The sequence below is a fragment of the Phalacrocorax aristotelis genome, chromosome 13, assembly GCF_949628215.1.
Source record: "Phalacrocorax aristotelis chromosome 13, bGulAri2.1, whole genome shotgun sequence".
In the NCBI taxonomy this organism is placed as follows: Eukaryota; Metazoa; Chordata; class Aves; order Suliformes; family Phalacrocoracidae; genus Phalacrocorax; species Phalacrocorax aristotelis.
This window is the reverse complement of record NC_134288.1, coordinates 989,486-1,003,921: the sequence shown is the minus strand read 5'-3', so window position 1 is coordinate 1,003,921 and position 14,436 is coordinate 989,486. Positions and strand designations below refer to the sequence as shown.

The following is a 14,436-nucleotide window of genomic DNA, read 5'->3' as shown; positions in this document are numbered from 1 at the left end:
AAAATACAGTTTACTATGAAGAATGAATTCCAGAATTCTTGCTTTAGGGAGGAAAAGAATATTTGAGCCAATGCTTATAATCACTAAATCCTGTTTGAAAATAGCTGATAACAGAAGTTGGGGCTAGTTTTCCTTATTGCTGAGGAATTCCACTGTTGTCCCGCCCTTCAGTATTTTGTGTGTATGTGTTTGGGAATGAAAATATATTACGCTTTTGATCTTTTTAAGCTTTTCAGATGCAAGCAGGTTTCAAGGGATTTGCACTTCTCCCACTAGCTGCGCTGACAGGATAACTGGGTGAAGGTGCTTACCTAGAGGCTAAGCAGATCTTCAGGCTTGACTGAAATGGTTGTTGTGTCTTAACAGACCACCTGCTCCTTGCTCTTGCTGGGATACCCTGAGTAGTCTGTGATCAGGATTTTCTGCTGCTGTTATTCAAGGAATGGATTGAAACTGGAGAACACCGTACAGTGTATTTGGAAAGCTGTGAAGTGGAAAAAAACTTTGTGTGTGCTCTTCAAGGATGTCCGTAGGCAGCAATGTATAAACAATTTCTGGCTGAGGTTCAAACTGATATTTTCAGATTAAACATGAATCTATCTGAATCTGTTAAGGAGCTATTCTTCTTCCCATAAGGGTTCTGTCTAAAGTTGCTTGCTATCCCCCGAGTTGGCGAGGAGGGAGCACAGCCTGTTAGAAGAACAGTTCCTGCTCAGCTGCTCAGAACAACCAGCCTGGCTGTACTCCATTGCATCCTGGTTGTCACGTGTGTCAGCTGGTGCCCTGTGATCTCCAGGTGGAGCAGGAGGATGTAGTGGGAAAGGAACCCTTGTGGTTTGTAACTGCTCAGGGATTCGGCAGAACGTCTGGGACGTGTCTCCAGGGAAATCCTATGCCATTACTAAATCCAAAACAGTAGGATGAGGCAGCCTTGTGGGTATGAGTGTATTGAAAGATAAATCGTTGGAAATGGTGGAGTATTTTCATAACTGCATTGCTGCTGACCTGGAGAGAAGATCCAGATAGCAGATGGGAGGTGGTCAGGTTTGAGGACTTGTGTCACTTCACCTCCTGGCTTCATTGTGTGGTTTAACAGTTCCTATCTCAAACTTTTAACTTTTCCTCAGCAGTGTCTTTGTAACATGGAATAAATATGTATGGACTTGTTCTGTGTGCAGCTCGAGGCCTGTAGTGATGCTTTCCTCCTAGAAAGGCATTGCTGCTTTTTGGGGATGCTAAAGCTTACAGGCAGCAGTTTCTTTGAGGTTAATTTTACGCCTGATCCTTTGTGCTCTTGGTTCTGTCTCCTGTTGGTACAGAAATCTCTGTTGCGATAGAGAAAAACAGAGAAATGTTGGCACAGGAGTGAAGGCTGGCTGTCCTGATCTTCCTTGTCAAACAGCTGGTTTCATACAAACATGTACAGTTGTCTGCAGAACTGCAGGCTGTACAGATGTGCAAGAGTGAGATGTAAGCTGGTCTGGTGGGATGGTATGTGTAGGTAAAGAAAAAACCTGATACCTGTGACTTGTGATTTTAGGAGGAACGTATTTATTAAAGGCAATGGTTTCTTTTGTGCGTCTTACTTGGTGTTGAAAAGTGAATGAAGTGGAAGATGGGTGGCTCTAATTAGTAGATTGAACAGTTGACCAGACTACTTCAGACTAACCTCTCTGAAAATGCTGGTGTTAAAGCAGATGATGATGGTGACCATAGTAGAAAGCTGAACTATGATCCTTTTTGCCTAAAGCTTTGCTAATTCTATGGGACACCAGTTTTGTTCTGCCGCCATCACTGGAGCATCCGAGTGCTGTGGCAAAGTGTATTAAGTGATGTCATTAACATCTGTCCAGGGTAGGTGGCAGCCAGGAGGTCTAAGGAATTAAATGTTGTCTAATAAAAACTCATCTCTTTGAAAAATATTTACACCCTGCAACTATGAGAAAGCCATGTGGATACTCGGATACTAGAAAGAGCAAACAATTATTTCCTTATTTTCCAAACTCTGAAGGAACTTCTCTGAGATATTCACGTTTAAAGTACTTGGGCAGCTTGAGAGCTCCAACAATCTCTTGAATGCTTTGGTGCTTGAAGGTTTATCTTCTAAATTCAGTTTTGAGAATTATGGCTCTTCCTTAGACAGAAGCATCTGCAGTTTGATACGTAATAAAATTTAGTTATCACAAGGTTGTGAGATCGTAACAGCTGTCACCGCAAAGAACTGGGGCTCTGTGGCTCCCGTGGCTTCGAAAGCAGGCCTTGCAGCCGTGGGGGCTTTTCGGCTCTTTGGCCGCCCTGAGCAGATCGCCGCCCGCTCCGTCCGGGCTGGCGGCCGCGGCGCTGCCCGGGCGGGGCTGACGTGCCCTTCCCGGGGCGCTGCGGGGCTGGCGAGCGCCTGCACGGGCAGAGCTGCGGCTGCCCCGGCGACGCGGCAACGTTCGAGACGTTTTTGGGAATGCATTTCCCCCTGGGGCGCCGGGGTGGCGGGGAGGGGCCCCTGACCCAGCGCCTGTCACCCGGGCCCCCGCCGTCGGGAGCCGGAGCTGTCGGGCGCGGCGGGCAGCGTCCGATAACGGAGGCGGCCGCGCCGGGTGCCCGGCCGTGCGGAAGCCGGGCTCCTCCCTCCCGCCGGGGCCGCGGCCTCCCGCCGGTGCTCGCGCTCCCGTAGTCCTCCCGCCGTGGCGGCGCCGCGGGCGCGCGCTGCTCCCCGGAGCCCCGGCTCCGCCCCGCGGTCGCGCGCGCCGCCGGGAGCACCGGGTCGGGGGCGGGGCCGGCCTGACCCTCTGCTCTGCTCTACCCGCAGATGGCTGGGTGCGTGTCACGAGTGGAGCTGTCGGTGTCCTGCCGGGGCCTCCTCGACAGGGACCTGGGCTCCAAGTCGGATCCTCTCTGCGTCTTGCTGCAGGATGCAGGCGGCGGCCGGTGGGCTGAGGTAAGGGCAGCTGCACGCACTGCTGGCTTTCCTAGCGGGTGCTTCATGCATGTAATTCAGATGCATGTTCCACGAGTGGTCCCTGATGCCCGTGCTCAAACTCTGCTTGGAGTTTTACGTTCGTTAGTTTCATTAACTGCTTATATGTTTGCCTAGAGTTGCATTGGGATGTTTGTTTGCCTGTTACTGCATAACCTGTCCTCTTTCCTTTACCTCAGAGCACGCAGTCCAGACTGCAGCATTTCACCATACTTTCCTCTAATTTGCAGAATTTTCCTGTACGGTAACATTTATTGTTGGATGTAATTTCCTTTCTTGGCAAGCCGTCGGTCAGCCTGGCAGCAGTGGCCTGGTTCTGCACCGAGCATGGAGCATGGTCCAGGTTGCATAGCCTGGCTGGTGCCTGTGTTCGATCAGCGCAGAAGTCTGGGTCGCAGATTAAAAGCTGTGTTGGAGAAAGCATGGTTCTTACGCATCATCGACGGCTTTGCTTCTGCGTTTGTGCAGCTAGATCGCACGGAGAGGATCAAGAACTGCCAAAACCCTGAATTCTGCAAGAAACTGGTTGTGGACTACTATTTTGAGAAAGTGCAGAAGCTGAAATTCGGCATATATGATATTGATAACAAGTCCTTTGATTTGAATGACGATGACTACCTTGGCGGGATTGAGTGCACGCTGGGACAGGTATGCGTAGAGGCGTGTGAAGTGATCCGCAAAGCGTGGCAAGCGTTGGGTGTATTATGAAAAATGAGGTGAAAGACTGCTTTATCAAAGGCTTCAACATATAAAAATTTGAAAACATTTTGTTGAACAGGTTAGTTTGCATTACTGTTGAACATAGAAAAATCATTGTGCCAGTCACAAAGTGAAGGTTAGAAATATACAAGGTTTGCCATTAATTGCTTAGGAGGTGTGTGTAGCACTAAAGGCAGTCTGTGAGTAAGGAAGGTATGGTGCTTGGAGAGCTCTGATGGAGTTTCCTTTTTACAAAGTGATCATCAGTAAATTTGGGTAAATAAGGCCATTTGAGATTCTGTATTCATTTCCTGAGGAGAGGTCTGTATTGCTAGGTAGGAGAAGAAAAGTGGGGTTTGTGTTATTAAAGAAAGACTTGATAATTAAATAGCCTTTTCTGATTTTAATAGCTTCTTGGCTACATGTGATGAAAATGTCTCTTGTGTCTTGGGGGTAGAAAAAATAGGAGGCTAAAGTTACGTTTGGAGACGAGTTACTGGGTGCTGTTTTGTGGATAGTGAGAAGGCAATTTTCAGATTGTTGCGCCACTCAGGAGCGCAAACTGATGGCTGTCGCTGTTGGAAATGCGTTTATCTCTTAGATCTCTCAGGAGAGTTTGAGAATTTTGCTTCTGAATAGTAGTTCTTTGCTCTTTTTCTAATGACATTTATATTGTCTTTAAATCTTAGGTTGTGTCCAGCTCGGTGTTCACCCGACCGTTGGAACTGAAGCAAGGAAAGCCAGCAGGAAAGGGCACCATTACGGTAAAGAAGGTTTTTGGTGTGGAAAAAATGGTTTCTCATTTTTTCATATGTTGTCTGGGAGAAAGTAACGTTTCTAGTTTTCTTTCGGTATACCTTCAAAGGCTACATGTGTACAGGAAAGAGATATTTGTAACTGCAGTTTCTTTCATGGACAAAGTATGAGCAAAACTCTGTGGGGTTTCTTTTCTTTTTTCTTTTTTTTTTTTTTTTTTTTAATATCTGTGGCACAGATTTCAGCAGAGGAGATTAAAGATACCAGGGTTGTGTACATGGAAATTGAAGCCCAAAACTTGGACAAAAAGGTATTGATTCTTCTCAGTTGCATTGCATGCTTCTGCGATATTTACGGTTAGTGCCTTTTGGCCAGGAATCTCTCTGTATTTGCAGACATTCAACTAAGATGGGTAATTCACGCATGGAAAAAGGCTCCCTGTGTTTCATTACTTACAGTGAAGTAAACTGGAGACATAATTTCATGTTGAAAACCACAATGTAGAACCAGAAACTCAACTGCCAGGTTTAGGTATTAGGGGATTTTTTGGCATTGGATTCATTCTGTGTATATACAGTTCGGTATTGTCTCCAATGAATATTGTAGCTGTGAACTGAGCTTTCTGTAACGTTGTTAAGGAAGAAAAGGTGGAAATTCAGGGATGCTGCCTCGATGTTATTTTAAGCCAAAGACCAACCCAGGGATTTAGTGACCCTACTGCTCAGTCAGCAAAATGACATGATTTATAGTGACAAAAATGGTCTGAGGCGGTGGTCTTGGAATCAGAGCTGATAAATTCTGATGACTTAGAAAGTGCAGCAGTTTAAAAGAGAAAAGTAAAGTAAAAGAAAGGAAAACAAATTTATAGTTTGTTTGACTTTGTGCTTTGTTTGAAGTATTGTGTACTGATCAGCCAGCTCTTCTCTCATCTTAGTAAATTACAGGAGGCTGATTACTTCTGTTGGTTTTTGTTTGCAGGATTTCTTAGGTAAATCGGATCCGTTTTTGGAGTTCTACAAGCAGAGCGGTGCTGGAATGTGGCAGCTGGTGTACAGATCAGAGGTAGTATTTCTCTGCTGATGTTTTTCTTGGGTGGATCAGACACCTTACTCCTACCAAAAGTGGGAGTCCCACTCCTGGTCATACTTTGCACCAGTTCTGCAATGAAAGTTGTCTTGTACCCTAGAAAAGGGATTCTGCTCGCTGACCTGGCAGAACATTGTTTGTTTACTGCCTGGTGACTGGATTAAGCTGGCTCAGTGAAGGGTCCAACCATGCACCGAGGGAGAAGAGTGGCACAACTCTCCTCCCTTTCAGCGGTGATGAGCTGTTAGGTTGGCTTGGCTCCAAAATATAACTTTACCCAAACTTCAGCTTTTATTTCTTACAGAGCTTTTGCTTGGCTGCCCATGCATGGCAGGGTTGAACTGACTGCGGCTGTTCTTAGGTAGCTGTGCAGAACCCTTGCCTTATGTTTCTTAGTGACTTGCGTGCGGCATCCCTCACGTGACATTATGCTGTAATTTTTTTAAGGTGATTAAGAACAACTTAAATCCGTGCTGGAGGAAGTTCAGTGTTCCCTTGCAGACGTTCTGTGGCGGAGACTTTAATAAACCTGTCAAGGTACAGCCTTCAGAAATCCAATCTCTGTTGATATTAACTATGAGTTATTAGGTTGTCTAGCCATATTTAAATTTTTCAATTGCCTTTCTAGAACAGTAGTGTGGCAGATAACTGATTATATATCTATTAAGTATGAAGTCTGTATTAAAACATCATGAGTTGTCAAACTAAGAAGTCAGGAAATGCAGAAGTGACACACTTTGTAATGATCAGTCATAAGTATTAAAACTGATTTTTTCACTATTCTGGGCAGGTTTCAGTGAGTATTTTTGTTTTCGTTGGTTTTGGGGGGGTGTTTGGTTATTTTTATTTGTTTGGGTTGGTTGTTTTAAACTGTGGCTTTCTAGCACTCTTAAGTTAACTGAGAAGCTCATATATGTGGGACAAGCTTGAGTGCCTTAGGATACTGACACTGAGGGGACCGTAATGCATCTGTCAGATTCATCCGTTCATGAGACTGGCAGTCTTGCTTCCACTCTTTTTCAATATGTTCCAACTAGAAATTTGGTTTTGAGTCAGAACTGCAATTCCTTGTGGTCTTGTATATGATGACTAATTCTCTTTGGTCCTGGTTTATGGAGGTGGTAGCAGAGCAATTACATCTTCTATTAAGTTTCTACAAAAGACAATCTGATAGCAAATTAATTTATTTTCTTTTTCCAAGCAATGCATTGATAATGTAAAGGCATTTAAATCCATAGATAATTCTATGTGAGTGTAGTCTCTCTCTGCTTATCCAATTCCTAAACACTTTCCATTTGCAGAATTTTCCTGCCTCATTCTGTCTGTGAAGAAATCTGATGTTGGAAGTTTGATCTGAAAGGTTTAGCAAAAAGCATGTTTTTATTTGTGCTGCGTGGCAGGTCCAAAGAGTTACTGAGATTTTTAACCTGGAAGTAGATGTTCGGGTGTGCTGGGCTTGTCGATACATGGCAATGTTCTACGTGTGTTCGCGAGCTTTTATTGTTGGGGAATCAACAGCCTTGGGTCAGAAAGAAGTTCTCTTGGTCCAAAAGGGAGCAGCAAATGTGGAAAGGAGATGGCAAGGAGGTGCATGTTGCTATTTGTCAAAACTGACATGAGATGGCACAGTCCACACATTCTATTGCATGAGGCTGTATTTGCTATAGTCCAAAAAGATTTGTGTGGTTGGTTTTGTTGTTGTATGGGGTTTTTGATTTAGTTTTGGTTTTTTTGTTTGTTATGGGGTTTTTGTTTGTTTGTTTTCCAGAACTTTTCAGTGCTTTGGAATTCACTTTGGAATGACCTGCTTCTTAAAAAGGATAGATCTTTACTGACAGTTGTTTCAGTCAAAATTGTTGATGCATGTGCAAATAATCTATTTCACAGCACAGCTGTGAAAAAAGATCATACTGTTCTTGTACTTAACAGGTTAGGGAAGTCAGGCAGGAGTTTCACTAGCAGCGCTGAAGAATATAATATTGCACTGGTGTTTCATTTTTCATCTGGTATTTGCTGCTCTGAACCTTGTTTGAGGCTTCCAAAAATTTACTTAGGAACAATTACATGTGACATAATGGTAGTCAGTGAAGGGAGAACTCCTTGTACTTGAGCACAGTGGAAACAGCTATTTTAATGTGTCCCCTAAATATCAGCTTTGCCAGCTGTCTATGAGGATTATGTACTGACTATGTGCATGAATATAAATGTTTTGACCAAATTAACTGTGCTACCTAATACTTTGGTAGTTTTCTCTTAATTGTGATGAAAAGCGATGTTCTCCTTGTTCTGTATTAAGAACAGCTCAGGTTTGTGACACAGCGTAATCTTCATGACAGTTTCATTAAAAATAGGGGCAAATCAAAGTAGCAACTCTCCCCCATAGTTACTTAAATGAAAATAGCAAATGTGAAATTTGAGGGTGTTGGTATTGGAACGAAAGCTGCCAGTCCATGTGTTTGATGGTAAACCCATTTGCTGTGAATTCTTAAAGTTCCTCCTCAAGATGAAAGGGGCCTTTTTACCTGCTGACTGTGTTCCAAGGCTCGTAATGAATATTGGATAGTTCATTTGCAAAGGAACAATTCATCATTAAATAACTATATACAGAGTCCTGCAGTATTGCTAGCAGGATTTTGTTTGCAGTAGCACCACAGCAGCTTTGGGCTGCATACAGTGAATCTTGGCCAGTTTTAGAAAATGCTTGTAAAAAGAGGTTTGTTTTAAGCCATACCATGCTGCGAACCAATAATTTTATTGGTGTGGCTGAGAGGGGGAGCAGGAGCAAGCAGGAGGGGAGAGGAAGTGCATGGAGGTCGCAGCTGCTGGATTCTCTGCGGCTATCCAGGTGTGTTGGCATGAAGGAGGCCCTGCACTGGATGTCCGCACCCTGGCTTCTGCATGAGAGCCTCCTTCGTTGGACCCCCTGGCATAATCCAGTTGCTTTTGGGTGAAGAAATATCAGAATTGTTGAGAGAGGCAAAGTGGAGTTCAGGCAGGAAGGTGGGAGTTGCTTCATGGTGGAGCATGCAGAAGAGGGGAGTGGAAAGGTGTGGTGGGTTGGGAAGGGGAAAGGGGGAGAAAGGGGGCACAGTCTCTAAGGTGATCTTGTTTTCCAATTAAGAGACTGAAGGATGGCACATTTCATTTAGGTGGCTAGATTAGGCGATAATTAACCCAGCTTTTTGTACAAGTTTCCCACTCATACCAGTGGCAGACTGCTGGTGCATCAAAGTAGTCCTAAAAGAACCCTGTCTCAAATTCAAATACATAGCCATTGAATTTGACATCCTTATTGAGGTGTTACCCATGGGTTCATCTTGTCCCTTCATCCTGAGGAGGAAGCTGTCTCTGTGGTTTAGACTGGAGTAACATCAGTTTCTTTGTTATTAAAGACAGATCTCAGAGAGAGCTTTTGAGCCTGTGTAGCATGTGGACTTCAACGGGGGAGGAAGCAGCTGTTCACAAACTGTTTCTTGATTGACTGCTTCTGGAAATACTTGTGTCCTGTAGTCATGTGTGTTGTGCATATTATTAATGCTCCTCTTAGCTGATTTTATGGGGAGCTATTGACAATACACATCTTACTGTGTTTGCTCCAAGCCATAGTTCTTAGCATATTTTTATTTTTAAATGCATTGCTCTTTTGCATTTCCTGGTTCTGAAGCTGTCATGCTGATCTAAACATGACTGGTCGTTAATTAAGTATTTATACTTTGATTGGTATAAGATGCAGAAAAAGACAGACCTAGTGCCCTGTGGAAATTGCAGTTTCTTTGAAAATTGATGCTTTTGCTGGGCAGAAGAAAAGAGTATATTCAGAAAGTGTTTAAATAACAAACTGACAAACTTTTAATTGCTTCTTCCCATTACCCCAGTTGCATATCTTGTCCCGAATGATCTCACATTTACATATCTGGGCTGTGAAATGTTGGGTTGTTTGTTTTTTTTTTGTTTGTTTGGGTTGTTTTTTTTTTTTTAATCTCTTGTGTTTAAACTAGGGAAAGCTTTCAATTAAAACTTTCACTTAAATGGGTGGGCAACTGAACATCCTACTTTTTCTGAGATTCACTCTGGGTGTCTTTCTTACTATCAGGTTTCAGTTAGTGATATGGATGGCACCACCAGTTCAGATGTGATTGGGGAATTCACTAGCATTGCTGCAGAGCTGTCAGGAGCAGGAGATCAGGTGGTGAGCAGCTGGCACTCTCCCTAATGCAATACACTTGCCCATGGCTTGCTCTGTTCTCTTTCAGGTACAGTGTGCGGATCACGACAGTGATGGGTCGCATGACTTGATCGGCACTTTTGAAACTAACCTGACTCAGCTGCAGAAAGCAAGTGATGGCTCTCCGGTGAGCTTTCTCAATCCCCTGTAACTTCACCCCTAATTCAGTCTTTCACAATCCCTTTTTAATATTGACCTCGGAGATATACTTTCAGTGGTTGCCTCCAAAAGTGATTTTTTTCTGTCTGAATCTTTGTACTACTAAGCCAACATCTGGGAAGAATAAAACCTGGTGTGGGAATTATATTGCTCTGTTTTCCTTGGGTACTGTTACCATTCCTATTCCTAAAGACATCCTTGAGCCTGTTGTCTGCTAGCTGCCTGCCACTTTTCCCAGCGGTGCAGCTTGTTTTGGTCTCTGCTGAGTCAAGTGGAAATAAAAGGGCTTGTTAATGCTTCAACAGATGAGCCCAGAGGTAGGGATTGTTTCAGATAACATTTGTGCTTGAGCTGGTCACCTTCACAAGCATTCTGGTCTCCTCTCTAGCTAAATGAGAGAAGCAGTGCTTCCAAGGGGCACACTTCTTAGAGACACGGAATCGTATAGGTTGGAAAAGATCTTTAAGATCAAGTCCAACTGTAAACCTAATGCTGCCAATTCGCCACTAAACCATGTCCCTAGGCACCACATCCAAATGTCTTTTAAATACTTCCAGGGATGGTGCCTCAACCACTTCCCTGGGCAGCCTGTTTCAATACCTGACAACCCTTTCAGTGAGGCAGTATTTCCTAATATTCAATCTAAACCTCCCCTGGCACAGCTTAAGGCCATTTCCTCTCATCCTATTGCTAGTTACTAGGGAGAAGAGACCAACCCCCACCTCGCTACAGCCCCTCTCAGGCAGTTGCAGAGAGTGATAAGGTCTCCCCTCAGCCTCCTCTTCTCCAGGCTAAACCCCCCCAGCTCCCTTAGCCGCCCCCCAGCACACTTGTGATCCAGACCCTGCCCCAGCCCTGCTGCCCTTCTCTGGACACGCTCCAGCCCCTCAAGGCCCTTCTTGTCCCGAGGGGCCCAAACCTGAGCCCAGCATTCGAGGAGGGGCCTCCCCAGGGCCGAGCACAGGGGCCCCATCCCTGCCCGGCTCCTGCTGGCCACACCAGGGCTGACACAAGCCCGGGGGCTGGTGGCCTCCTTGGCCACCCGGGCACTGCTGGCTCATGCCCAGCCGGCTGTCAGCCAGCACCCCCAGGGCCTGCTCCGCTGGGCACTTCCCAGCCCCTCTGCCCCAGGCCTGGAGCGTTGCCTGGGGTTGGTGTGACCCAAGTGCAGGACCCGGCACTTGGCCTTGTAAAACCTCATAAAGTTGGCCTCAGCTCAACAATCCAGCCTGTCCAGATCCCTCTGAAGAGCCTTCCCTCAAGCAGATCGGCACTCCCACCCAACTGGGTGTCATCTGCAAATTTACTGAGGGTGCACTTGGTCCCCTCATCTAGATAATTTATAAAGATATTAAATAGAACCAGCCCCAACACTGAACTCTGGGGAACACCACTTGTGACCAGCTGCCAATTGGATTTAGCTCTGTTCACTACAACTCTCTGGGCTTGGCCATCCAGTCAGTTTTTCACCCAGCAAAGAGTACCCCTGCCCAAGCCATGAGCAGCCAGTTTTTCCAGGAGAATGATGTGGGAAACAGTGTCAAAGGCTTTACTAAAGTCTAGGTAGACAACATCCCAGCCTTTCCCTCATCTACTAAGCAGGTCACCGTGTCATAGAAGGAGATCAGGTTAGTTAAGCAGGACCTGCTTTTCCTAAACCCATGCTGACTGGGCCTGATCACTTTGCTATCCTGTACGTGCTGTGTGATGGCACTCAGGATGATCTGCTCCTTAACCTTCCCTGGTACTGAGGTCCAGCTGACCAGTGTCTAGTTCTTCCTTCCAGCCCTTCTTGTATATGGGTGTCACATTTGCTCATCTCCAGTCAACTGGGACCCCTCCAGTTACCAGGACTGCTGATAAATGATGGAAAGCAGCTTGGTGAGCACATCCACTGGTTCCTCCAGTACCCTTGGTGGATTCCATCTGGCCCCATAGACTTGTGTGTGTTTAGGTCAGGTAGGAGGTCACTAACCATTTCCCCTTGGATTATGGGGCCTCATTCTGCTCCCTGTGTTCTGGCTCAGGGGGCCGAGTACCCAGAGAACAACTGGTTTTATATTAAAGACTGAGGCAAAGAAGGCATTAAGTACCTCGGTCTTTTCGTCAGCCTTTGTCACTCTTTCCTCCCATATCTAAAAAGTCTGGAGATTCTCCTTAGCCCTCCTTTTGCTCATAATATATTGATAGAAGTATTTTTTATTGTACTTTATGGCAGTAGCCAGATTAAGTTCTAGCTGCCTTGCCTTGGTCATCCAGTTTAGAAGTTGAATCATTTGCTTGTGGTGTCAGTTTCTCTCTCTTGATTGCAATGAAAACCTGAACTCTCGTTCTCATGGAGACGGATATCTAGATTAATATCTAGATATATCAGATGAATCTGCACACAGGACCTAGCCTAGGACTGCTTCCATTTGCCAGCCAACTTGATTTTTGTGGTTGTAATCCTAAAGCTGGTAGAAGATTCTTGCCTCTTTCCCTAGGCCATGTGAAATCAGAACTAATGCAAATGAAACAAAACAGTGAAACGCTGCCATTGGGAACCTGCGACCTAGGTTTTTTGGCCTCCCTCATCCAAAGGTTTCGCCGCCTCATTTTCTGTTTGAGTGCATTCCCTTCCCTTAACTGAAAAAGAACCTGATTATATTAAGAGAAATGCTTGTATTTGTGATAAACTTTTTTTTTCCTCTGATACAATGACCCTGTTCCATGATTGCATGCAGAATAACAGTTATGTTGTTGAGAGAGGGTTTTATGAGGTCTTCCCTCGTGTTTTGCCCAGTGCTGGTAGGAAAAGCATCCTGTTTAACTTGCCAGGTAGAAGCCAAAGTAGTTGAAAACTTTTTCTAAAATTAAGTTTCAGAATTCTGCCAGATATTTGTGTAACTCAGAAATTGTGTGATGTCTGACGCTGTTCTGTTTCATTAATTTGCCGTGCTGTAAATGCAGATGTTTTGGAACTTGCTTCCTGTATGCTTGCGTTCTGTAGGTGGAATTCGAATGCATTCATCCTGAGAAAAAACAAAAGAAAAAGAGCTACAAAAACTCTGGTATTATTAGAATAAAATCCTGCAAGGTAAGATGATTTTTGTTGGTTTTTTACTTTTTTAATTTTCTGATTGTAATGAAATCTGTTCTTATGGGGAGGAGGTATAACACTATCTACCTGTTCCTCTAGATTGAGACAGAATATTCGTTTCTGGACTACGTCATGGGAGGCTGCCAAATTAACTTTACAGTGAGTTGTTTTCCCACTGCACATCTTGGTAGATGACAGGACAAAGCAATGAAGTTATGATTAGTACTTCTATTTGCAGTGTGAATGACTGCGAATGCAGTGTGTATTTGCAGTGAAACTTCAAACTGGAAAAACCACGATATTATATTTTACTTTTTGTGATCAAGTAGCAACTTTAATGGAACCAGGGTTTCTTAAACTTCTTTTGAGAAATTGGTTCAGTCTATCAGTGGAAAGCTTTACTATTTCTTAAACATGCATGTACCCCAATGGGAAAAGGTATGCTGGCTTGTTTGCCTGTCCCTGTATAGGGCTGCCTGTGTGCCTGGGAGGAAGGGAGCTGTGTGGGCCTCGTCTAACCCTCTGTTTCTGGGTATGGTTAGTTCTTCTCATTTGCTTATGGTGATGTCTCAGTGACTTGCTGTCATCATCTTGACTGATTAGGTGGGTGTAGACTTCACTGGCTCCAACGGAGATCCCAAGTCACCAGATTCTCTTCACTACATCAGCCCAGACGGGATAAATGAGTACCTGATTGCTATCTGGAGTGTGGGAAGTGTAGTCCAGGATTATGACACGTATGTCATGATCTTAACTGATCTAGCCACTGCATCAAAAATGTGTCACAGCGGGTGTCAGTGATCAAGGCTGATAGCTTGTTCCAGAGCTGTAATGTTTGAATGACTGAGGTGCTACCTTTCCTCGGGAGATTCCTTCAGGAGCTGCTACCACTTCCTCCTGCTTCTGCACCAACAGGGAGGGCAGTGGCAGCCCTTCGTAATTTGGCATACTTGCTTGATTTGTCCCTGCACGTCTGCCCTATTATGGCCCTGGGTTACTCTCTAATGCTGCTTTAGCTGGTTACTAATCCCTTGTTGCTGATAATGCGTTTCAAACATGAATGCTCTGTTTGATTTAATGGGAGTATGTTTGTCAGCTCTATCCTTTAGCCAGGCTGTGGTTGGTTTGGCTTTGCTCCTGCAACTTGGAGATCTCCTGAGAGTCCTATGGGGTGCTACTCTGAAACTGTCAAGCCCAAGCCTGCAACCCTTAGGTGACTGGTGGCTGGCCAGGGGGAGCTAGATGGTGTACCCATTCCTCATGGCAGGAATTGAACCTTGGTCTCCAGCTGCTTTCTGGGAATAAAATGGAATAGTGAGTTATTAAAGAATTGCTCCTTCTCATTTCTTCTTGTTGCCCTTTCTCTCCAGGGACAAGCTGTTTCCTGCATTTGGGTTTGGAGCTCAGATTCCTCCTAGCTGGCAGGTAGGGCCTTCACAACACTGAGCAATTGCTCTGTCT

At 44.9% G+C, this 14,436-nt stretch overlaps 1 protein-coding gene across 7 annotated transcripts in view; it reads left to right on the top strand.

The window, feature by feature from the left end:
- CPNE1 (copine 1) overlaps positions 1–14,436 on the top strand; it is a 45,290-nt gene that overhangs the window by 25,176 nt on the left and 5,678 nt on the right. For 5 of the 7 annotated variants that reach the window (XR_012663040.1, XM_075108919.1, XM_075108920.1 and 2 more), the window contains 11 exons: positions 2,804–2,932; positions 3,440–3,619; positions 4,360–4,434; positions 4,665–4,736; positions 5,405–5,488; positions 5,960–6,049; positions 9,766–9,864; positions 12,886–12,972; positions 13,075–13,134; positions 13,579–13,712; positions 14,346–14,400. Coding sequence is in view for 5 of the 7 variants with exons in the window: in XM_075108919.1 (XP_074965020.1) it covers positions 2,804–2,932; positions 3,440–3,619; positions 4,360–4,434; positions 4,665–4,736; positions 5,405–5,488; positions 5,960–6,049; positions 9,766–9,864; positions 12,886–12,972; positions 13,075–13,134; positions 13,579–13,712; positions 14,346–14,400 (1,065 nt within the window). In the remaining 2 variants the exon portion in view is untranslated. Of the gene's footprint in view, positions 1–2,803; positions 2,933–3,201; positions 3,620–4,359; positions 4,435–4,664; positions 4,737–5,404; positions 5,489–5,959; positions 6,050–9,765; positions 9,865–12,885; positions 12,973–13,074; positions 13,135–13,578; positions 13,713–14,345; positions 14,401–14,436 lie in introns of those variants that run through there. The other 2 variants (XR_012663039.1, XM_075108917.1) reach the window with 1 other exon arrangement.